The sequence below is a fragment of the Brassica rapa genome, chromosome A05 (genome assembly GCF_000309985.2).
Source record: "Brassica rapa cultivar Chiifu-401-42 chromosome A05, CAAS_Brap_v3.01, whole genome shotgun sequence".
NCBI classification, from domain to species: Eukaryota; Viridiplantae; Streptophyta; class Magnoliopsida; order Brassicales; family Brassicaceae; genus Brassica; species Brassica rapa.
The window spans coordinates 8,833,501-8,859,505 of record NC_024799.2 but is presented as its reverse complement, the minus strand read 5'-3'; the positions used below and the strand labels follow the sequence as shown (position 1 = coordinate 8,859,505).

Sequence of the window (26,005 nt, the reverse complement as noted above, 5' to 3'; positions counted from 1 at the left end):
TAAAATTGTAAAAATACAAAATAAAACAAAACATATACACAGAAAGAAAGATTTAGTAAAATAAAATCATAATATAATTTCCATAATTGATAGTGCTCAGTTACACTAAAAAGTCTAAATTTACAACATACACATTTTTATTTACATCTTTAAACTTATTATCTAATAAAAATGATTCTAAAAAAATGTCAGCATGAAGAGTTAGAAAATATACAATAAAATATAATACTTAACGTTAAAAATACATTATCACTGATCTCTAAAAAATCATGTTAGTAGTAATAAAAATGAAATGACAGTACATTTATTAAAACCATAGAACGACACGCAACAAGGTGTTATTAAATATACAAACTACAAATTATATATGCTTAACGCAAACACACATAAAAATGAGACATCATATTCGGATATATTTAATTAGATAATTTTAAATATATTATATTCTTGATAATTTTAAAAGTACTTAAAAAGAAACTAAATTATTAAAAATGAATATAAAATAAAACTAAAGCAATATTTTGTAACGTTAAAATAATAAATGAATAAAAAATATATTATGTTAATAAAATAGATTTTAGATTTTAAATACTTATAATTCATGTAATATTACAAAATTCAAAATTTGTTTATTATAATTAATATTTTATCATTAGATATAGTAATATAATATTCAAGATCGATATTCAATTGTCAGTTTTCAACTATTACATGTTAAAAAGTATTATTAAGTACACTTCTTTTTTTTAAAGAGAGTTTTATATTTTAAGTAGTTTATTGGAATACTTTTTCGTGAATTTATTCGAGATGAGATTCCGATCTTTTAAACTAAGATAATTTATGTTATATACATAATTTTTTTTTTTTACATAACTTTAAAATCTCGGACTTGATTCTTCATATTTTATTAGTTAATTATGTTACATATAATAGAAACACTTACTTCAAACTAAAAATATAAAAAAAAATCCAATTTAAAAATTAGTTATATATAATTTAATATACAAAAATTCACATACAAATAAAGATGGGAAATGTAACAAATTTAAATATATTATCCGCGCGTAGCACGGAGGAAAGATCTAGTATATAGTAGAATCCCATATCTCAAAACATAGACTCATGTGTCTAAACCCACAATCGGATAAAACATCGATAGCAACTTGTTGCAATCTAGTTAATATAATGCACTTGATGTAATATCCATCGTCTCGATAGAAAATCCAGATTCAAGAAACATCAACAAAAGGAGTTTTTCTATCTTCTCAATTTCCGTCCTTTTTTGATAGAAACTGAATTACCAAATTAAGCGTTGCGATACAATATAGTTTATCTTTTGTATGTGAAATGAAATAATAATATGAATGAACATATAACATCTAAAGCTCGTAGTCACATTTTAAATAAATTTGTTTAATTTATTGTAAAATTTGAAAAGAATATAATCCGGTTAGAGAATAATCGTAAGTTGGTTAGAGAATAATCTAACAAAATAAATAATTTTGGTTAATTAATGAAGTTTGGTAAGTTTGTATAAAGCATAATATAACAAAATAATTAATTAATTTGTAATTATCAGTTAAGTGGCACAACTTGTAATTATTAAGATCAAAGAATGGTTAGTTTCAAAAGGTACTTCAATTTTAATAATAAAGATTTGAAATGAAATAATAATATAATTTAACATATAACATTTAGAGTTTGTAGTCACATTTTAGATAAATCTGTTTAATTTTTGTAAAATTTGAATAGAAAATAATCCGGTAAAAGAATAATAGCAAGTTTGGTTAGAGAATAATAATCTAACAAAATAAATAATTTTGGTTAATTAATGAAGTTTGGTAAGTTTATATAAAGAAAAAAAATAATAAAATAATAATTAATTAGTAATTATTAGTTCATTGGCATAAGTTGTAATTATTAAGACAGAAATTGGTTAGTTTCAAAAGGTACTTCAGTTTTAATAATATACTAGATACTGACCCGCCTTTTCAAAGGGCGGGTATTCTATCTATTAAAACTAGAGTTTTTAACCGCGCTACGCGCGGATAAGATATTATATGTATTTCTCAATTCTAAAAAAATAATGTATAATATTGTATTACATTATTTAAAGAATATAAAATAAGACTACATAACATAAATATTTTTTTTTAATTTTCTTTGTGAAAATTATTATGTTGTTTGATTGTTGTACTTGATTTGCATATTTTGCATAGATATATGTGATAGATGAATAACTTTATTTTTATTATCAGTAAATAATATATATTTATTATATAATATAAGAAAAATAAAATTATTTACTTTTTGAACAACCTTGTCTCATGTTGGGAACTCGGTTATAGACATATCATATTCGAAGAAGACATTTTACAGTTATCGATCTTCTTAAAAGTCAAGAAACAAATCTGAATATCAAAACAATATCTCATACGATCTCTTTGTGGAATAACTACTCTAAAGTAATTGAATTTAGGCATCAAAAAGGACTGGAAATGGATGTGCATATCTGTTATCTAAGTCAGCTTTACAAAGTACTATTCATAGTTCATATATCATTTATGTCCATCCTATTTTTTTTGTCCATCATTTCTTAAAAATCTTGAAATAATTGATGCTAATTAATAATAAAATTTTGGCTGGCAAAAAAAATCAAATTTGTCTAATTATCGCTAAAATATTTTATTAATATTGTCTAAGAAGCTTTCAAGTGATATCATAGTTTAATTTTTGTTAGTTTTTTTTGTCAATTTTTAGAGTTTTTTGTATTTAAGATTTTTTCCATATTAAGCTTCTATTTCTTTCACTGAATTGATATATATATATATATATATATATATATATATATATATATATATATATATATATATATATATCATAAAAATTACCATCAAATTATTTTTACTAATTTATTATTTTGTTTTTAATGAAAATACACCTTTAAATAATTTAATTTAAAATAAAATTATATATTAATTTGTTGTATTCTAACAATTTGATTGATTTAATTAATTTGCTTTGGTGGATAACTTAAAAAGTTTTCATATGAATCGGAGAAAGCAATCTTATGTTGTTATATTATATTTATTTGTGTATATAGAATCTATATATAATGCTAGTGTAATAAAGAAAGAACAATATTTTTTGTAACTTCAAAAAGATACATTATTATAATTTGAAATTAATTAAAATTGAATAAAATGGTAATTAAATATTTGTAAATCTAATTGTTTTTTTTATCTTGTTCAGTTCGATTCTCATGAAAAAAAATCGATAGGTTAAACAAATGTTTCAAAATTTGTTGTGTTATTGTTTTGTCTATAAATTACAAAATTTATTGAATTGATATATTTAACTATTGCACCCTTAAATAATATTTTATTAAGACATTAGAGAACTATGTTTTGAGTTGTTTTGTCAAAATTGTACAAAAATCTATGATTTTTCATATTTGTCACGGAAATTTATATGTTAAACTTACTTTTACAAAATTCTTAACTTTCTCACGAAAACAAAAATCTATGATTTTTCATATTTTTCAATGTTCTCACACTTTCAAAGAATATATTAGCTTAGTCACTTACTTATTTTTTTTTACAAAACAAAGTATCGGAGTCTTGAATGTTGAATTCATATTATTGTAATTGTACATAAGAGTTTGTGATTACATACTTAGTGATTCTTGTATATGTGTTCAAGAAAGTTTCAATGGCTTAGTGGTAACTGTCCTATATTAATGTCATAATAACCCGGGTTCGATCCTTTCCTTCGCATTGTTTTTCATTTTTTACGAAAAAATAAATGAAATGACCTGGCAATTTCGGGCTCTCTGATTGGTTGATTTTTCTATCCTACGTGGACACCCTCTCCATTGCTTATATTTGCCTTTTAGTATAGTATAGATGTCATTTTTCAATTTTAATATTATTTCTAATTATATAAGGATGTGTTTCAATATTTTATTATCTAATATGGTTTTATTTTTATAAATTGTAATTCTAATTTGTGCGAGTATGTGTTTGAATAGTTTATTATCTAATATGGTTTTTATTTTTATAAATTATAATGTAATATGTCAAAAAAAATTGTAATGTAATTTATTTGTTATTATTAAAATTGTGTTTATACATATAGGACTGCAAATCCGTTGTTTGTTTAATTCTTAAATATATCACGTATATTAATTTGTTTATTTCTTAAATGTATAATCTCAATAAAAATAAAACAGCATTTTTATGATTTTAAGTATAGATATTTTACACAAATTGGCATAATGGGTTAATATATTTGTTTATCTCTTAAATGTATAACTAGATTTTGATCCGCGCTTAGAAAGCGCGGGTTTGTTTGTTTTTCATTTATTAATCGAAAATTGATTTGCAAATTACCATTATTTTTGTTTCGAACCATAACAATTGAGTTTTTAGGGTTTTATCATTTTTTTTTCTTCAAAATATGGTATTTTTTCAAAATATGGTAGTTGTTCTATGACAATGTTTGAGTTTTAAGATTTGTTTTCATATCTGACCTAGATTCATGGTTGGACCTATAGACCCGATACATTGTATATAATCCGGTTCGGATTTAATGAAAAATTCATTAATTAAAAATCTGATATAACCAGGTAAAAATCCAAAAACTCACTATTAACCTGCAATCTGATACCATTGATCCGATTACAAAATATCTAATAGTAATTTTTTTAAAAATTGATTAAATTACTCATATATTTATTAATATTACATAAATTAGTGATTCCTTAGAATTTGATAAAATTATATTATGTTATCCAAATAAAAAATAAAAATACAAAAACTTATTGATATGACAATATTAGTTTATTTTCGTCATTAATAACCTATTATAAGTTTGTGTTTTTATTTTAGATTTAAAAATTAATTTTAATATAGTTTTTAAAATTTTCTTGAACACTCGTAATTGTCATATCAATATTATGTATAAAATGATATTCAAATATGTATATGATATATGGTGTAGGATATAAGATTTTGGTTTGTATTGAAAAAATGTATAATATTAAAATGAAATATTGATATGTATATTTAAGAAAATGATATTTTCATATTTGCTAATTTATTTATAGTTTGTAATATATTTATACATATATTATATTTAAAGTTAGTATATCTTTTAAATATATATAGGCCCATTATTTATAGATCTATTTAGGTGTACATGTAGGCCCAAAACCAAAAGACTTAAATGCCATTAATGAATTTTATTCATCCTTTGTAAAAATAAGGGTATTTTTGAGAAACTGTAATTTTCATTAAGTGAATGATCATCTTTTAATGGTATTGATCTCTGTATAAAAAATAAAACAATCTTTTTAATGATTTTCACTAAATATATTTTAAACAAAATGGCCTAATGGATTAACAATGGTTCAGTTTGGACCTATCGAATGGGCTTTAAATTTTTGTAGATCATTAAAGATATTAAAAAAGTAATGGTATGTTTTATAATATTTTTAAAAGGTCAGGGGCATAATCCTAAGAAGGATTCTGCTTGAATAGTATAGATATCACAATACCGGCTCTATGAAATGTTGAATTTTGTTTTTTCTTTTATGAAAAGCTTCATAATTTATTCTTCATCTTCTCCGAACTTGTTAATAGGATTTTCGAAGTATATCCATGACAGCCGACCATTTTTCTCATATAGATCATCAAAAGTTTATGCATTTATGCGTTATTTAAATCTTAGACTAGTATGGTTTATAACTACATTTTAATAAAATTTCATTTTTATTTTTCATTTATCTATAGATTAGTAACAAACCTCTTAAAATGGGTATTATTTAACAACCCATGATATTTATTATTATATACAATATTATTGAAATTTTTTCAAATTTTAAATGTTTTAAGCATTATTTATTACATTCATTTAAACTTAAATAGAAAATTACATCATTTAAACTTAAATAAGCTTTCATATTAAATTGAATATTATATAGAAATGAAATGTTAGAGTCAATAAGTTGACATCAAATAAGTTTTGTAATTCAAAATTTATCAAAAATATATGTCACACAATTAATCAAATAAATTACAGAAATTTAATTAAAAATTCATAACAAAAATATTAAAATGTCTGAAAATAAAATTAATTAATATCTTATATAAGTTCATATTAATATAAATAATATATATATATATATATATATATATATATATATATTATTTCTTTAATAAAATTTTGTTAAAAATAATTTTGCGCTGATCAAGCAACGTAAAAAGTATGATTCTCCCTTTTTTGGCAATGATTGTTCCCTCCCAGTCACAATAATCGAGACTGTTTCTTATCCTTTGGTCTGAGCACACACGATTTTGCATTGCCACTCGGTTTATTCATCTTCTGGCTTATTACCACTAAACATTTCGCTCCTCTTTTCAATTTTTTACCAGTTACGGGTGTAACCGTTGGATAATACTACTTCTTGCTCATCAACCCGCTTGGTTCTTCTCCCGACCTGGATCGGATGGACCGCCTCCAGCTGTCCAATCATAGGTAATCGTCTCCTTAACCCTACCGGAGATGAACTTTGGATGTCAAAAATGTTGCAGAAACTTTGGACATGCAGGATCATCCCGCTCTTTTGTGATATTATTGCGGAAACTTTAACAATGCGAAAAACTATTTTCTCTGTTCTCAGTCGTGAGATTAAATCTTCCTAGATTCTCTATGATTCTCAAGTTCTCAGAAACTTAGTGAGATCACATGCAAGACATTTAGAGATTGCTGATTTCTCAACCACATTCACCTACTTACTCCTTTTTTTTACTAACATCCAGTTTAGATTTATCTTTAGAATGGTCAATGTTAGAGCTCACTCTATTGCCAAACAAATTCTCTCTTTAATTTATTACTAGGATAAGACCCGCGCAAGGCGCGGGATAAACATTTCTAATAATCTATTGATCACAAAATTTTCAGAGTGGGAATCTTCAAATTTCTAATAATTTATAGACGTTTTGAAAAATTCAAAATATAACATATAAAAAAAAATATAAATGTTTTTATTATATATTTAATGTGATTTTTAAATATCTTTTAATAATATAAAATTAAAAAAAAGAACTAAGATACAAAAATTGTTATCAAATATTTATTATTCATATTAGGTAATTTCGTAGCTTTTATTTAAGGAAATTGCAAAACATTTTTTGGTACGTTATTTATCAATTCGATAGTTAGTTTAATAAAAAGTGTAATATAAATTAAGATGGACCAACCTATTTTTCTAAGAATAGTATATTTTGTATAGTTATTTATTAAATAAGAATTTATAATCATACGGTTCTATGATCATTCATATCGTTTTATAACAAAATATTTAAATCATCGATAACAAAATTTTCAATCTGAAATCTTTAATAAGTTTATAATTTATAAATGTTCTTGAAAATTCATTGAAAGTTTTGATATTAAAATATTTATGTAATCTTATGGTATATAGTGTTTAATATATATATATATATTTTTTTTTTTTTATTATTATTAAATGATATTTTTTACTCATATGGTTTTAAAATCATGTGTATCTTCTTATAATAAAAATGTTAAACCATTGATCATTAATTTTTAACATAATAATTTTAATAGTTTTAGTCATTTATTGTCGTTTTTAAAAATTCAAAATATAACATATACGAAAAAATCTAAATTTTATTTTTATAGCTAATTTGATTGTTTAATTTATTTTAATAATATAAAATTAAACAAAAAATGATGGAGGAGATATAAATTGTTATCAAATCTTTATTATTAAAATTATTAATTGTCATATATATATATTAGTCATTTATGGTAATTCCGTAGGTTTTATTTAGGAAAGAAAATATCATATCATATCATTATATCATATAGTTTGGCCAACTTATGTATCTAACAACATATAAAAATCGAATGTGGACCTACTTATTTTTCAATTGAATGTAATTGACTACCTAATTGAGTGCCACCTATGCATTGGGGCTTCTTTTAATTAATACAAAATTGAGGTTACAACTTTTCAAATGTTTCTCAATTAATATATAGGGGATATTAAAAAAAAAAAGAAAAAAAAGCGCTGATGAGAATCTACAGTCTTAAAACTTTCTACAGTAACCCCAAAACAAAAGGCCGCCGACAATTCCAAGGGTTTGAGATTTCTGAGATGAACTCGATTCAACGTTTCTCGTTAACGCGGCGGTTGAGCAGCGTCGAGTCCTATCTACGGCATCTCTGCGGAGGAGCGTTCCGTGTAGGCGTGAAGGACGAAGGAGACTGGTTCTACTCGCAGGAATGGTGGGACCCTCACGAACGCGGTCACACCGTTTCACAATCTTCTTCGAGCAGAGGAAACGGTCTTGTTTCTGTCGTCGCCCACCCTTCTTCTCTTCCCGTGAGTATCCCGTGTGGAGTCAGTTCTATAGCTCTAGATGATTTCTAATGCTTCCTGTTGTTATGTAGAGTAGAGAATCATGGGCAGAAACTGAAGGATGGCTAGATAATAGGTATATGGAGATAATGGGAAGAGACGGTGAGAAGTTTAAGATACTTGGATATCAATGGAGATCACTTCGCTTCAACGATGATACTCGACAAAGCACTGTGAAAGTCATGGCTGCTTGTAGAGCATTGCAACCGAGTTCCATTTTCTACATGCAACACCCTCATTGCCTTGCTGTTCCATGTAATTATATTAACCCTCTCTCTTTGTTGCCACCAAATGCTGAATCACCCACAGAACATGACTTGTTCAGATGATACTACTAGTACTAGATAAGTGAATGAAGTTTTTTTCAGTTATTAGTTGTTACCCCCAACTTATCATGTTTTAGGTTCTCTGTTTTTTTTTTTGAACACTTTTTATTTTCAGTTATTAGTTGTTAACTTTTTTTTTTTTTTGAACACTTTGACTTAACATTTGTTCTCTGCTTTAACTATAACATAATATTGTTGTTACTTATGGTTTTGATTCTTTTGAAACCGAACTGTTTTTTTTTTTATTGTGACAGATTTGAAGAGCATGGTTTCAGTGGGATTGACGTCTCTAGCAGCTTCGAAATATGATATGACGAATGCAGCTATTGGGAAGAAACAAATGCGCATATTATGCGTTGGTCACGGTGGAGGAAGCTTACCGTTGTTTTTAGCTAATCACATTCTTGGTAGGAACTTTTCATTGTACCTACTATTGTATATACTTTCCATCACTAGTTCTTATGTTAATTTATGTGAATGGTGCTTTGATCCGTCTTCTAGGTGCTCTTGTTGACATAGTTGAGATCGACCCAGTAGTTATTTCCGAGTCGGTTCGAGCAATGGGCTTCCCTGCATTCTCTGTCATGACAGCAACAGGGAAACGTGCGTTACCAACTCCTGACATTATTGACCAAGTGATGTGGCGAGGCATCCACGAGAGACTCTTCCTCTACGAGTCAGAGGCTAAGGAATTCGTTCTCAATAACCAAAATAATTCTTATGACATTATCTTCATGGATGCTTATGATGGAGCAGACATTTTTCCACATAGTCTGTGGGATTCCAATTCTCTGTTCATGAAAGCTCTGAGCGAAAGACTTCACCATGACCATGGGACTCTGGTGGTGAACCTTCACTCTGATGCGGACATCTCAGATTTAGACAGATCAAATGAAGGTGTAACAACGGGAAAGTATGTTAGGAAAGTCGGTAAAGCCTATAAAAAGGGTTTAATGGAGAATGAGAGGAATGGATTGGTTTTTGCTTGTGAAGTTCCATGGCTATGTAATGTATCTCTGGTGGTGAGCAGAGGCATGAGTTCAGATGGAAGACGTAGAGACCAAATCAAGACCAGTCTTATGAAGACTTCCTTACAAGTGGACAAAATCCTTCGTCTTCCTTTCTCTTGCTTGGATTACCTGAAAACTGGTCTTGCTATCATATAAATTGATCTCCAAATATGAGGTAAGTCTTTTGATAATGGTTTGTGCGTAGAAAACAGAAACAAAGCAAAAGCTAAACACGATAGAAAGCTAAAAATACAGTGGAACTTGTCGTTTATTTGGTGTTAAAGACTAGTTTGTCTTGCACATTTGGTTGCTATAAAATTTTGTTGTGATTCCATATATTCATACAAGTGTTGTCTGATGCATCTAGAGCTACCAGATGGTCTGTCTGCCCCCAATTGCGTTTGTCCATACACACCATTTGTTTATGGAGACTCTAATTGGTCAGTCCGAAACGGAACACTTACCCCAGCCGATGAAGACCATGTACAATGGAATTGTCACTGACGGCCCAATTTTGTGGACTGTTTTTTACTATTTCATTAACCTGTGTATTACAAATTGGTGTTTTCTCTTTAAAGAGTAATATAAGCAAAATTAAAAATAAGTTTGGTATACATGTTATAATATGCGTGTGTATTTATTAGACTTTGTATAGAAAAATTAAAACTCTTATGATTTCTTCAATGAGTAATTCAAAGTAATTTGTTGGATAGTTAGTAGTTGGACAAGTAAATACGGTCCGATAATTCATAACTTTTTTGGAAAAGAAATTTTTTTCTTCTATGAAACGTAAATAATGGAAAAGCATGTGAATGGTAATATAAAACCAGTTAAAAAAAAACAGATTTTGATCCCAAGATTAATTTTTACTAAAAAATTATTTAGTGAAAATTAGCAATTTTATACATAGTCATTTTTATATGACACTTTTTGAAAGTATATATAATTAAACTAAAATTTATATAAATATCATTTATGAAAATAAGATAATTAAATTTTATAACCCTCCTAGTACTAATATGAATCTATTTTATAAATTCTTCATAATGGGAAAAATTAATTTTATTATAATATAAATTAACTAATGTCATTTAATCCGTTTCATACTTGATATATACATATTTATGAAATAATTTACAAAATGCTGTAATTATAAATTATAAGTTATAATTCGATGTACCATATAATAAAATAATATTAATATTAATTGAATTGCATGGCAAAAAATTGTATCCAATAAAGAAAAACCAGCTAAAAACAGTATAAAATCAACCAATCAAAAATTAAAGAAACTAATAAGGAGACATCCGAGCTTGTGAAAAATATATTTTTCTTTCTAGAAGGTCGTTATAGACCATCAGTTCAATAGCAGACATGAAACAAAACAATGATCACATGGCAAGAAGTGGATCGGCAATCTTATGCGAAAAGTGAAAGAGATTGGTAAGGAGTTATGAGTTTGTAAAAAAAAATATTTTTCTTTCCGTAACATAAACTACCTCCCCAAACATAAACAACCATTATCCCTAGTGTTATATAATCTAAGTTTGGTGAAGATTTAAATTATAAGAAAAATTTTAACAAGAAAAAACAGAATACATGCTCGCTGATATGAGTGTCGATTGACACAGTTAAGTGGCGTTCAATACTCTAGAGTAATATCGATTGACATTGACCAAGTGTTGGTCGATACTTATTGCAGACTCGTCTTCTTTGAATTTTTTAACCTGAAATAAGTAAATACGAAAAATTAATAATCAATGAAAAAACAAATTTAAAACTTGCTAATGAATTGTCTCCTGTGAAGCGCTTATTTATACTCTTTACCTTGATGTTTTGGAATCTTAACCTTGATGTTTTGGAAGTTTTGAGCTAGCATGGAGATAAATGATATACTATGAATTTTACCAATTTTTATGCCATAGTATATGTCAATATGTCTCATTAAGTACACCTCTCGATTACATACCACCATGAATAAAGACATATGTGGAAACTCCCAGCCAGAGCTAATATCAAGCCCCATTTTTCCCTCCTCAACCAACGTGTGATCCCATTCCCACCATTTTACTTTTAAATGCTGTAACAGACTGGTACTGTTCCCCATCGAGATAAAGAAAGGCCAAAGCAACCATCCAAAGTAACCAACATAAGTCCTTATTATGATCTTATAGAATGATCATAACTCGAACAACTTTAAGCAAATTGTTTTTATCATTATTACAAGTCATAAGAAACATAAAATAGAGTAAAAATAAAACCAGTAAAATACAGCCACATAACAGGGAATAAGATCATGAAGTTAAAAAAAAAATGACAAGCAAAAAATAAAATAAAATAAAGAAGACAGATCATCATATCAGAATATCCATCAGTTGTGCTCGAGAGGTTGAGGGCTAAACAAATCAGAGTAGACCTCCATAAAAAACTTCTCAACCACATCGATGTAAGCAGCGCAACGAAGACGAGAGTAGCAATCGAGGAACTCCCGAACATCTAAGACATGTTCCTCATCATTTATTATATCAGCATTCATTATCGCCTCCATCTCTTGTAGCTTTAGGAGAACAAGCTCAACCTTTGGTTTGGAAAAGAGTGTCTCATCTCTGTCTCCTCTTCTCGGTGGTTGAATCAAAACTCTGTTTTTGGTCGCATAGTCTCTGGATTTAGGCTGTAACTGCTTATGTATGGATGATGTCGATGATGATGATATGATGTTATTTGGGTTTTGATGATGATGATCGTTGATGGGAATGTTATTAGGTGTTTTAGGTAGTTTGTGATAGGTAGCATTGTTGGAGAAAAATGATTTGACGTTGTCGATAGTTTTTTGGAAGAATTTTCTTGTGTTGGAGATGGAGCTTCTAAGCACCATCTTTCTGTTTTCTTCTTGTAACTCTGAAGTCGAGAAGCAGGCTTGTTTTCGTTTATTAATTCTGTCGTCTTCTTTGAGTTTGGTGAATTGTCCCCAGAAAGCTCTTCCTTGTATTAAAGAAAAAAAATAAACTTAGGGACCATGGTTTTTTATTAAAATATCAGACTATTTATCTCGAGTAAAACTTTTAAAATAGTTCAGTTTCAAATTTTTTTTTTTTTTTTTAAAATAGTATTGATTTAACGTGTGATAATGCTTTATTTGAAAATCGGTAAAACACATAACTTTTTACGAAATTATCATTGTTTATATACTAAAATGACGGTCGTGCGGATTAATAATATACTAGAGTCTAATCCGCGCTAAACGCGGGTATTTTTATTTTTTATTTTGACAAAAAAAATTAAAATTTTATTTTAAACATTTTAGGTTTTATTTTTTATTAATATGTTTATACACAATTGTGCAATTTGGTATTTGTAAAATATTTACATGTGATTAAAGTGGGTTGCTAAATATTTTATATATAACAGTTCTATTTTATACATTATCAGATTTAATTTTTTTAATTGAAATTATTAGCACATAAGATAAAAATTTCATTTTGTAAAATTTTGTTTGTGTTTATTATTATTATTTTTTTTACTAACAAAATAAGTTACTAAGATTTGAATTTGATGTGTTAGTTTTAAATGGCTTTAGATCTTTGAGGAATGTTATTCTTTTAAGAAGTTGTATGAAAACAAACTTTTCTGTACGTAGAAGAATGGGTTTAAAATGTTGTAATTTAGTATTGCAAGTGTGTATATTAATAGCGTGGATTTTAGTTGTTAATAAAATATTGTGTTTGAAAAAATTAGTTATGCTCAAATATTAATGTGGACATAAAAAATCAATTGGATTTTTTAATATATTCAATTGTTATATATATTTAGATTAGAAATAAATTTTAGGTTTTAATAAATATGACTTAGTGTATGTAAATATATCTATAGAATATTAACCTATTAATCGTTCTCATCGATAATTAAAGATAATTAGTGTATATATAGTATCTTAATAAAATTCTGAAAATATTTTTCGATTTTATTGATTTAATACCTAATAATTGATATCTTAATAAATTTTGAGCAAATATAGGTTAGTTAAATGAATATCAAAACAATAAATGTTTGTTACAATTTCAAATTCTTGAACTTGGTTTTGTTTTTATATTTGAAACTTAATTAGTAAGTAAATTAGGAATATTTAAAATATATATTTAATTAAAACTGGTTTATATTATAATATTTTTGTTCAGAAACCTTTATATTATATACTTTGTTTGACATATGCATGATGTATTTTCAGATTATAAATTTTCATTATAACATATGAAAACTTTTTTTTAATATATGAAAACTTGATTCTTATTTATACAAATCTGACATAGTATAGATATACGACAACAAAATTATACATTAATGCAATACGTAAATATGTGCTTACATATAAAAGAAGTCGTGGATATCATGCATCATCAATGAAAATACACTATGCTCCTAGTTAATTAACGGCCCACCAGAGTATGTGATTACTTATCATTGTGCAAATCGTTTTACTTTAATCCTGAGCAATATTAATTTGGTATTGTAGATATAACAGAAAGTGGGTTAGACGAATCACAAATGTCAAAGTATGGAAACGGTTTAGAATTATTAATCAGTTTTTGTTAAGAAAATACATTGAATTATCAATCAGTTTCAATTATTTATAATGCTTCAGATATTATTAAATCTCTTGTTGGACCATTTAAAATTTAAGTTACAACGTTTGTACAGTAGATAAAAAATATGACTCTATTTTAATAGAGTAGATGTCTAACGAATTTTGGTTTTAATGTGAGTTTTTACTTAATTATAAATGAGCTTTTTGTAAAATTGATCTACAACTTAAAGTCAAACACAAAACTAACCTCCTTTTTTTAAAAAAAATTGGTTTTGCCCTATTCACCCCACAAGTTCATATAATTTACGAAAATGCCATCAATTTTTTTTTTTTCGAAAATGACATCTTTACTCTCTCACCCTCATCATCTTCAAGTAATTACAAGATTGCCATTGTCTTCAATACCACAACCACCATGAACAACCAATTTGAAGCTCTTAATGCTCCCAAAATCGATTTACCCTTCTTCTTTTTCCATTCTTGTGAACTAAACACAACATATCTATCACTTTCTCTCCACAATGAGCTAAAAAAACCCAAAATTTTGATTCTAAAATTTTTATGGTTCATAGAGTCATAGAAGCTAACTATTCTGGGTGGGTGACTTTCGTTTGTGATTCTGTGTGCTTGGAGAAGCCTTATGTATGCTAAGGAACTTATCTCACTAATTTAAGGTATGACATCGAGTTTTTTTCCAGATCTGTTCGTTAGACGACTTACTTGGGAAGTCGTCTGGCTGTAGACGACTTACTTGGGAAGTCGTCTGGCTGTAGACGACTTACCTAGAAGTCGTCTGGCTGTAGACGACTTACCTGGAAGTCGTTTGGCTGTAGACGACTTACTTGGAAGTCGTCTGGTCAACGCAGAGGTTATTTTTGTAGTTGACGTTGAAATCTGTAACCTGAGACGACTGAAAGTTAAGTCGTCTACTATTGTTTGGTTTCAAAAAAATTTCCAAAGAACCTAGACGACTTACATTTCAGTCGTCATAAGTTAGTTTCGCATTTGACTGGATAATTTCAGAAGTTTGACTTCCCGAGACGACTTACATTTCAGTCGTCTGTCGAAAATTAAAATAATAATATTTTTTTAAAAGTAAACGACTTACAATTAAGTAGTCATAGGTTAGTTTTGCAATTGAAAAAAAAAAACTTCAAGATTTAATTATACACAGACGACTTATAATTCAGTCGTCCACCAGACGACTTACAAGTAAGTCGTCCAGAATTTTTTTCCGAGATTCTGGTCAAACCTCGTAAATCCTGGACGACTTACATTTCAGTCATCTCGTGGACGACTGAATTATAAGTCGTCTGTATATAATTAAATCTTGAAGTTTTTTTTTCAATTGCAAAACTAACCTATGACGACTTAACTGTAAGTCGTCTACTTTTTAAAAAAATATTATTATTTTAATTTTCACTAGACGACTAAAATGTAAGTCGTCCAGAAAAGTCAAACTTCTGAAATAATCCAGTCAAATGCAAAACTAACCTATGAAGACTGAAATGTAAGTCGTCTAGGTTTTTTGGAGTTTTTTTTTAACCAAACAATAGTAGACGACTTATTTTTCAGTCGTCCGAAATAACAGATTTCAAAGTCAATTGCAAAAATAACCTCTGCGTTGACCAGACGATGTATAGTTTAGTCGTCTGGACAACTTAGATTGAAGTCGTCCGCGTCTTCTCCGCTAGTTTTTAAGTCTTCTACGTTAGTTTTTGAATAACTTGTATTTTTAAGAGTGATAAGTAACTTCAAGATATGTAAAACTCATATTTACAAAATATGTTCTCTCTCTTAGTTTTACTAAATTTGACTAAATTTTTCAACGCAAACTTATAAAAAATATGATATGCTTTGACTAGTTTACTATTGTTTGTTTTCATCTCTTAAGTATTATTGTTATAGACAATAATGATGACTATTATTATGAGTTGGAAGAAGGGTTAAATGCTTCTTAAAATGTTGTATCAATATGAAGCTACCAACATTCTTGTTTATTAAGATGAGAAAAATGCCATTGGAGTTTATTATTGCATATGAGAGATCCAAAGATAAGAAAAAAGCTACTGAAGTCTATTATTTCATTGATTTGTAAATGTGTAAACACATTTGTTAGCACATTTAATACATCTTGGAAAACATTATTACTGATTTTACAAAAAATTCACAACTAAAAGAGTAGACATGCAATTCACAAAACAGACTACAAACAAAACTATTATAGATCATTCCTCTACAAAGACAAGCTTGGATTCCACTTGAGTAGACAAGACCAGACGACTTTTAAGAAGTCCAGACGACTTCCAGGAAGTTCAGACGACTTTGTCAGAAGACTTTTAGGAAGTTCAGACGACTTCCAGACGACTTTACAGGAAGTCCAGACGACTTTTAGGAAGTCCAGACGACTTCCAGATGACTAACAGGTAAGTCGTCCCAGAAGTCTTCCAGATCTGAAAAACCTGCATATTAAATCCAGATCTGAAAAACCTGCATATTCAAAAACGTTCAAATGGCTTAAAAACAGAAAAAATGAGTGGAAGATTAGATAAATTTACCTTTACAGAACACACAAAAATACATATCTAAAAATAATAGATCTACCTTTAAATTAGTGGAAGATGAGTACCATCTAATTAAAAACCTGCAAAAAAGATAGATTAGTAAGAAAGACATGTGACAAAATTGAGAAATTCATATAAAGTTTGGTGTTTTCAAGTCAAAGAGATTAGAGTGGGTTTGGAGAGTTTTAGTTTGGGAAAAAAGTAAGAACTTTATACAACAAGAAGTTACCAAATGAAGAAAAATCAGACATAAGAACTTACCAAAACGCTCAGAAAAATTCAGACGACTTCCTGGAAGTCCAGACGACTTTGTCAGAAGACTTCCAAGAAGTCCAGACGACTTCCAGACGACTTCCAGACGACTAACAGGTAAGTCGTCCCAGAAGTCTTCCAGATCTGAAAAACCTGCATATCAAATCCAGATCTGAAAAACCTGCATATCCAAAAACGTTCAAAAGACTTAAAAATAGAGAAAATGAGTGGAAGATTGGATAAATCTACATTTATATAACACACAAAAATACATATCTAAAATTAATAGATCTACCTTTAAATTAGTGGAAGATGAGTACCATTTGATTAAAAACCTGCAAAAGAGATAGATTATTAAGAAATACATGAGACAAAACTGAAAAATTCATATAAAGTTTGGTGTTTTCAAGTCAAAGAGATTAAAGAGAGGTTGGAGAGTTTTAGAATGATGAACATTACATTTTTGTTGCAGCCATTTGAGATGAGGAGAGAGAATGTGTAAATTTTTCCTTATATAGGGAGACAAAAAATCCAATTAGGTTAAATATTTTTGACTCAGACGACTTCCTGGATGACTTACATTTCAGTCGTCTGGTGAAAAAATTAAAATAGACGACTTACATGTAAGTCGTCGAGAAGAGTTTAATATTTTTAGCGGAAAATTAAATATTTTTAGCGGGAAACTAAAATAGAAGACTTTCCAGACGACTTACTTGTAAGTCGTCTGGTTTAAATTATTTAAGCGGGAAAATAATTTTTTTAAAAAATTTTAGGCAGGAATATTTGGACGACTTACATGTAAGTCGTCTGTTTTAATTTCTTCACCAGACGACTGAAATGTAAGTCGTCCGAGTAAAATGATCCGGTTAGGTTAAAACGTACATTGGTAAAATTAAAGGTTCGGTACGATGTGGACGACTGAAATATACGTCGTCTGGGTAAATTATTCAACAGACGACTGAAATATAAGTCGTCCACACCCTAAACATAACCCCTAAACTTAATTATCTAATTAAACACTTCATAAAACCAAATCAAACTTGAAAAGTGTTTACTATACACAGAAATAAACACATATAGGTGAAAACTAATTTTTGAAAAAAACATTTTAGTTTTCCAAAATCTAACCCTAACAATACATACAATACTACAACATATGTTTGCCAAACTCCTAAACCAAAGTATTTCATGATTCACTACTTCCACTCATCTATCTTCAAAACAAATCAATTTTATCATATCTTAATTTATATCACTTAAAACTGTTTATAATTACTTGATTTTTATTTTTCACGCATCAAAATATTTTTTTACAAGATTTATAAATTATTTTTAAAATAAACTGGTACCAGACGACTTACACTTCAGTCGTCCAGACGACTTCCAACATCTCAGACGACTCAGACGATTTACTGGGGCTATATTCGTAAAAATGGCTTCTGTTTTTTTGTTTGGTCACAAGGGACTGAGCTGTAATTTCACTAGGCTTTTAGGTTAGTTTTGCATTTGATTCAAGTTTGGGTATATGTTTGGGATTAAAATCAAGTTGTGGGTTAGTTTTGGCAAAAACCCCATTATAAATTTATAAATTACATACAAATTTTCAATTTATATTATAGAGTATCTAACTTTGATATACATGTTGACAATTGATGTATTAATTTGTTTTTGTTTCTTATTTTTATTTAGTAGATATAAATCTTTTCTATAGTAACAAACTAACAATCAAATTATTATTAACCAATTTTGATTTGAAACGAAACATTTCCTGTAGCTGTGAATTGAAAGGAATCCTAGTATCATTGAACAGTAATATTTTGTCAACAAAATAACAATAACCAGTTTGATGTCAAAAATAAAAAAAATAGACAGTAAATATTTTATATTAACAAGAATTTAAATAATAAAAACTGTAAAACAAAAAATAATAATTACTATTACAAAACTCGTACTTGGTATTTGATAATCCAGGGTGAACGATCTATTTCCCCACGAGAACTATCGTATAGCATTAGATCCCCACCAAACTATGATCTCGTGCTAAAATTCCATGAATTTAAAGTTGTAAACTTATTTCTCTCCAAATTATAAGTTGTAACTTGATTTCTCTTCAAACCGATAGTTTGAACCTTAGTTGTCCATAGACCATAGTTTTAATCGGTTAACTGACCAATTAACCAATGAAAATCTCAAACTAATTTTTTATTTAAAAAAAAAACTGATTTACACACAAGAAAAAAAGTGATTCTCAGAATTTTTTTATTAGACAAACAATTTTTTTGGCAATTTTAATTCAATTTTTTGATGAATCAGTTAAAAAAAAACAATAAGGTTTTCTTGGGTTTAATTAGTTTAAAATTGGTGGGTTAATAGTAAACCGATTAAAACCACGGTCAATGGACAATTAAGTTATGAACTATAGATTTAGGGAGAAATCAATTTACAACTTATAATTTGGAGAGAAATAAGTTGACAACTTTAAATTCATGGAGTTTTAACATGAAATGATAGTTTGATGGAGATCTAATGCTATACGATACTTTTCGTGGGAAAATAGATCGTTCACCCGATAATCCAATAAATGGATTTAAGGACTTAGGGAGTAAATGAATTTATAAAAAAAGAAATTGAAAACCCGCAGATCAATCATAAGTACAAGGTTATGCTACTAATTTCATTTAGGTTTTAAAACTTTAACTAGATTTTGACATGCACAACCGTACGGGTAGTTATTTTCACATATATATATATAGATATTTGTTTTACATAATTAGTATATATTTTGAATGTTACTCATATTTTTAAATATGTATATAATTATTTAAAATAAAATAATTTTATAGTTTTCATGATGTAAATTAATTAAGTATTTCAAATCATCATATATATATATATATATATATGCTTCTTCTTATTATGTATTTGTTCAATTGAATTGTTTTTTCATTATCAAACCAAATTTTTATGCATGAAACGACATATTTGAAAATTATTTTGAATTTAATTTATTATGATCCTGGTCCATAATTCAGATCGGTAGATTTCCTTTAGCAATTTTTTTAATGTTTATTCATTTAAGATAATAAATTATTGCATACATAAAAGTGTAAGATAATTGAATGTTTATACATGTATTATATAGGTTACTAATGTTAACCCGTTCTACCAACATATTATAGTTTTTAGCATAGATGTTTAATATTTATGAAAATAAAATATATTAACTTATCAATTTAAAATAACAGATATTATTATAAATTAAATAGATAAAATAGGACATGTTTTTTCATTTTATAAAAGATAACTGAATATATATATATATATATATATATATTAATGTATAATAACATTTCATTACTAATTACGAAATTAGTAAAAATATATTTATACATTTTTTGACAATGAAAATCTTGGTATAATCTTTTTCAACAGATTTTTTTAGAATTTTTTTTAAAAAATATTACATATATATATATATATATATATATTTATATTTAAATTAAAAGATATCAAAAGATATTATGATTAAAGTAGTTAAAAAGATTAAATATTATTAGTATTAAATAAATATATTTGATAAAAAATTTAAATAATAGTCCAACTTAAAAATCACACATGAAATGAGGTTGTGATTTCTATTTTAATAGAATAGACTGAACAATAACATTTTATATCAAAAAATATGAATCCGAAATACAAAAATATAATATTGTTCGCTAATACCACTAGACCTAAACACATAACTTTTTTGTGGAATAAATACGACATAGAGATAGTTTATACTTTTGTCAACGGTTTTTGGTTCAGAAGAGGTTATATATTCCTATACTTTTTTTCTAAAATTGGATTCAGCTTTGTTCATTTGCATTTAGTTTACTTTATTTCTTGCATGATTGCCATTCAGTATCAATGAATATTCTATGTTTTATAGTGTCACATTTTGTGCTTGAAACGCTCCCGTTTTTGTTTGTTTCTAAAGCACCGAGACGTCCATACTTTTTTTGATCTACCTAAGTACCATTAATTATATTATTCACTTCTTTGGATTCTGTGGGATAATATTTGTCTTCGAAACAAAATTATAATCTATTTCGTAAACAACCACTGGAAATCAATACCTCCTTACGCCCTACACATACAATATAGGTAACTAGAAATTGATCCGAATGCGGGTGTTAGATATTTTTTTTTATAAATTGATATTTTATTTTATCATTACTGTTATATATTTATAAGTGTCATCAAGCAATTAATTTTATAAATATTTAAATATTTTTAGGTTCTTATATATCATAAAGAAATTCAAATCAAATCGTATAATATGGTTATTTTTGGTTATTTGATTAATTTTAAGTTATTTTTAGTTTGAATTCAAAATAGCAGAACCAAATCTTTAATAATGCTATTGTTAATACAAATATACGAACATGTTTCACATACATCAGTGTTTGAATATTTTTAGGTTTCTATACTTTAAAACTGAAACCATCCAGACTTGGGAGGAAACCCACCCGAAAATCTATAATATCTATTCAAAACCAGATACCTGAAAAAATAACCCGCACCTGAACAGTTACCAAATGTTTATGTCTAACTGATTATGTAAACAAAAAAAAAATCTGTGTTAACCATTTTGAGTTCTTGTCACAAATGGAATAATTTCATTTAAGCATGTCAAATTATTATGGTTAACTAGGTCTAGATGATAACATGCGCGCATACAAATGTTGTTTATGAAATGATTGTAGCATTTTGCAATCCTACAATTTTTATCGATTATGAAATGATGAATACAAATGTTGGTCTCTTAAATATATCATCGTTGTTGAAGAGTTAACGTATCACATCTCATTTTAGTTATTTTTAAGACTTCATATGCACAAAAGGAAATTAAGTTTTGCGGCTGACACAAATCACCAAAACCAAATAGGCAACATCAATTGTATAATGACGAAAGGAGATTAGGTTTTCTGCTCTCTATTTGGTTACTATTAACTCTCCAATAAGTGATTTCATTTTCTACATCTATAGAATTGTGCTATCGTTCTCGTCTTTGTTTCACTGATATGTTAAGTTTCTTTTTAAACTTCTTTTATGAATTCAGTGAATTATATTAGTGTCAATTTAAAAAAATAGACATATGTAAAAATTAGGTTCGCTCCATATACATATCTAAAAATCAAAATTTTGAAAAAAAATCAATGGCTAACTATATTAACAGGATAGTGTTCAAATATAATATATCAAGCTGTTATAGAATATAAGTGCAAACTCAAAATATAAATATTTGTCTAGTATATATTCACCAGCTCGGTCTAAAAATCATCTAATTAAAACAACGAAAGAAATTACTTATTTCACCAGTTCGGATAATATCTGAATCCGAACGGGTAATATTCCGGATATCCAAAGATAACCAAACATAAGTATACTTAACTCTATATTTCTAGTTTATTTCTCTAATTTTATTCAAAATATTTATATTAATGATTCTTATTGCCAAAAAATAGATAATATACATATAATTATGGACAAAAATCATTTGCTACTCACTTAAAATACATATCAAGTTCTTATTTCTTGCATCAGCAAAAGTTTCATCTAAAATCTTAAAACAACAACTAAATAAGTGTCTTTCTATTTTAAAAGTTTTATCTCCAAACCTATTAATATTTTAATCTTTTAAAAGTTAAAAAAACATTTAAGTTAAAATATATTTTAAATACAAAAAACTTAAACAATGGATAATTTATTTATTTTTTCTTCAAAATTTAAATATCCGAACCTGGCACAAAATATCTGAACCCGAACATAAAATACCCGAACCTGACTCGAAGTGTAGAAATACCTGAACGGGTTCTATACCGTTATACTGAAATATCCGATACAAATCCGAACATGTATCCGAACACCTTCCCCTATGATATATGATCTTTTGTATCTTGCTTGAACAAAACAAAAGTTAAAATCATTGATCACAAAATTTTTAATGTGGATTTTTAGTAATTTATAGTCGATTTTAAAAATTAAAATATAACATATAAGAAAAATTCTAATTGTTTTTATTATATGCTTAATGTGCTTGTTTAATTTCTTTTAATAGTATAAAATTAAAAAAAAAGAGATGCTAGAATTTTTTTTATCGAATATGTATTATTCATAATCATTAATTGTCATATATATGTTAATCATATTAGGTAATTCTATAACTTTTATTTAAGGAAAGAAAAAATATTCTTTTGTACACTATTAATTAATTTGATAGTTAGTTTAATAAAAAACATAGTATATGTTTATATGGACCAACTTATTTTTTTAACAATTCTAATAATCATTTTCGTGATGACACGTGGCTACGGAAACATGTTATAACGCTCAAGGAAAAATATATAGGGGATATGTAAAATAAATGCTGTTGAAATATTACAGTAAAAATAATTAATGAAATAGTTAAAAAGATTGAAAAAAAATATAAAAGATCTAATATAAAACTTCAAAATACGTAGTTATGTTTAGTACTTCTCTAATAAAAGATGTCGAATTATTTAGAAAAAACAAATAAGAAAATGGTTACAATTAATTAAAATAAAATAAAAACGGTAAGAATTCACTTAAAATATGAAAATATTATTTGTACTTCACTTTGATAAAATAGATGTTCGAACTTCAATGTTTCATTCCTAAGCAACGGCATTTCCGAAGTTTTGGTTCATCTCCACCGTCTTTCTGCATTTGTTACCGATCATATATTAAGTAATTGTATTTTGTTTAAAATGATCACAATTCTTAGTATAAAATAGTTTCGTAAAATAATATATTTTATATCATACTGTATATAAACTAAATTGAAATAAAAGGTATTGCTTGTACTCTTTGTATTCTTATATTTAAGATTTTACTGAAACTGAAAACAAAGAGGAAAAAGAGATAGACAAAAGAAGAAGTAAATGTAGTTTTAATGAAAATAAAACAGTAAAAAAAATAATTTACCTCTTTGAATGTTTTGATTTTAAAGTGAAATATCACAAACTAATTTTCTTATAAAATATATATATATCGACAACAGAAAAGGATCTTGACTTAAAAACTTTATGGAAGGAGTGAAGTAAGAGGGAGGACATGCTTTTAAAGGTAGAAAGGGGTTGATTTTCTGCAGTAGTCTGTGGTTGTTGAGTTGGTACCATCGATTTAAACTACTCCTGATTTATCTATTTTACCAATGTTGTATCCACCCACCTCTTTCTATGCTTTTATTAGCAAACATGAAGCGTCCATGTTAATATGATATGGTTATTTGTTAGAATATCTCATCTTAAACAAAAATGAGAATGGTATCCTTTTAAAGAAAAAAAATGGTTAGAAAGGTCTAATTTTTTGATGGGCATTGGCTCCTACCACCAGCACGGACTGAGCAGATACTTCAAGTGCAGATACACCTCAAACTATATCTCTGGTGGATGAAGATGATCACTATGAATGGGTATTAAATGATGCCAGCTCAAAGCGATATTCAATAGGAGAGGTGTATAGGAAACTGAGAAATGAGGAAGAGGAAGCAGTACCTTGGGCCAAAATTGTTTGGATCAATGCTGGGATACCGAAGCATAGTTTCTTAACTTGGTTGTTTGTCCTTAACCGATGTCCGACTAGAGATCGCTTACTAAGTTGGGGGCTTCAGACGGATTCAGCTTGTCTACTCTGCAATATAGCGGCTGAATCACGGGATCACCTCTTCTTCCAATGTCGTTACACTTGGGATCTATGGCAAATCATCGCAGTTAAGTGTGGGCTAATACTTGAAAGGGACTGGAACAGTTTGATTCTGCAATTGCAACAACTACAGGGAAATAGGATCAGGAAGAGACTTACTTACATCGGATGGCAGGCTGCAATATATTGGTTTTGGAATGAGAGAAACAATCGACTACACCGGCGGCAATTCAGGAATGTAGAATCTCTGTTTCGCCTACTAGATCGACAGATAAAAAACAAGATACTATCCATGCGCCAATCTAATCCGATCAACTCCTCCCGGCTCATGAAAATGTGGGTATAATCCCTGTCCTCTTGATCGGATTCCTCAGTTTCTCCATTTACTGGGCCTCGCGTGGTGGGCTTGACATCAGTTCTGTTTGTTCTTCACTTATGGGTTTCTTATTGGGTTTTATATAACTGGCAAGAAAACAATTGGGCTCGGATTGACTGTAGCCATTAGGCTTGTAACATTTTTTCTTTCTTTCTGCATTTTAATATATGAAAGCCTTTAGTCAAAAAAAAAAGGTCTAATTTTTTGGGCATTTTCTATCTAGCTAACTATTTCAAATAATAAAAAAAAAATGTTATAATCGATCTCCAAAAATTAGAAATTAGAAAGTAGAAAATAAATAAAAAGACTAGTAAAAAGAAAAGATTTGCATTGTTTTTCTCATTTAAAAGATCCAATATCCTCAACTCGTTGAACCTTATCATCAGTAATTTATGTAGGTGCATGTGATGAATCCTTGTATCCGATCCTCGTTTATATAATTATATATCTGACAAATGTAACTATTGGTCTTTCATGTCAAAGACGAACAAGTCAAAGGCGAACAAATTGCAGGAAGATTGCAAAGGCATATAACTTGAAAACTTTATCATATAGTCCAAGACAAATATTATGCATATTTGTGTCTCAATGAGTGAAAACCATGGACTTCATGATGTGAGTAGAAGTCAATAGCATGTTGAATGCTGCTGCTGATTTGGTAGTTTCAGAAATTTTCACTACAAGAAAACATAGGTATTACAAAGGTGGTATTCGTTGTTAATTTGATTATTGTTTC

At 27.7% G+C, this 26,005-nt stretch overlaps 2 protein-coding genes and 1 long non-coding RNA gene across 5 annotated transcripts; 1 reads left to right on the top strand and 2 right to left on the bottom strand.

Moving 5' to 3' along the window:
- Positions 1-5,048: 5,048 nt before the first annotated feature.
- LOC117134430 lies at positions 5,049-7,041 on the bottom strand. Its single transcript, XR_004458600.1, has 2 exons — positions 6,647-7,041; positions 5,049-6,596 (listed from the first exon to the last, which is right to left on the bottom strand). It is a non-coding gene; the product is annotated as an uncharacterized LOC117134430 (long non-coding RNA).
- A 976-nt stretch (positions 7,042-8,017) lies between these two features.
- Positions 8,018-10,469, top strand: LOC103868290. Of its 3 annotated transcripts, XM_009146390.3 has the most exons (5): positions 8,018-8,413; positions 8,482-8,704; positions 9,030-9,182; positions 9,277-9,960; positions 10,153-10,469. In XM_009146390.3, exons 1-4 carry the CDS (start codon positions 8,102-8,104, stop codon positions 9,939-9,941), a joined length of 1,353 nt encoding a protein of 450 aa, XP_009144638.2. In that variant the 5' UTR covers positions 8,018-8,101; the 3' UTR covers positions 9,942-9,960; positions 10,153-10,469. The 3 variants fall into 3 exon arrangements, with proteins under 3 accessions (XP_009144638.2, XP_018514281.2, XP_018514282.1); XM_018658765.2 differs by lacking the exon at positions 10,153-10,469 and having other exon boundaries at positions 9,277-10,123; XM_018658766.2 differs by lacking the exon at positions 10,153-10,469 and having other exon boundaries at positions 8,173-8,413; positions 8,487-8,704; positions 9,277-10,123.
- Positions 10,470-11,926: 1,457 nt separating this feature from the next.
- On the bottom strand, positions 11,927-14,743 carry LOC103868291. The gene has a single exon (XM_033292848.1). It carries the CDS (start codon positions 12,658-12,660, stop codon positions 12,157-12,159), a length of 504 nt encoding a protein of 167 aa, XP_033148739.1. The 5' UTR covers positions 12,661-14,743; the 3' UTR covers positions 11,927-12,156.
- Positions 14,744-26,005: the final 11,262 nt, after the last annotated feature.

Excerpts from the sequence above, each read along its gene's own strand:
- LOC103868290 (XM_009146390.3), top strand. The coding sequence starts at position 8,102 with ATGAGAATCTACAGTCTTAAAACTTTCTACAGTAACCCCAAAACAAAA. Across the intron at positions 8,414-8,481 it reads CCCACCCTTCTTCTCTTCCC|AGTAGAGAATCATGGGCAGA; the intron begins GTGAGTATCCCG and ends GTTGTTATGTAG. Across the intron at positions 9,183-9,276 it reads TTTAGCTAATCACATTCTTG|GTGCTCTTGTTGACATAGTT; the intron begins GTAGGAACTTTT and ends TCCGTCTTCTAG.
- LOC103868291 (XM_033292848.1), bottom strand. The coding sequence starts at position 12,660 with ATGGTGCTTAGAAGCTCCATCTCCAACACAAGAAAATTCTTCCAAAAA.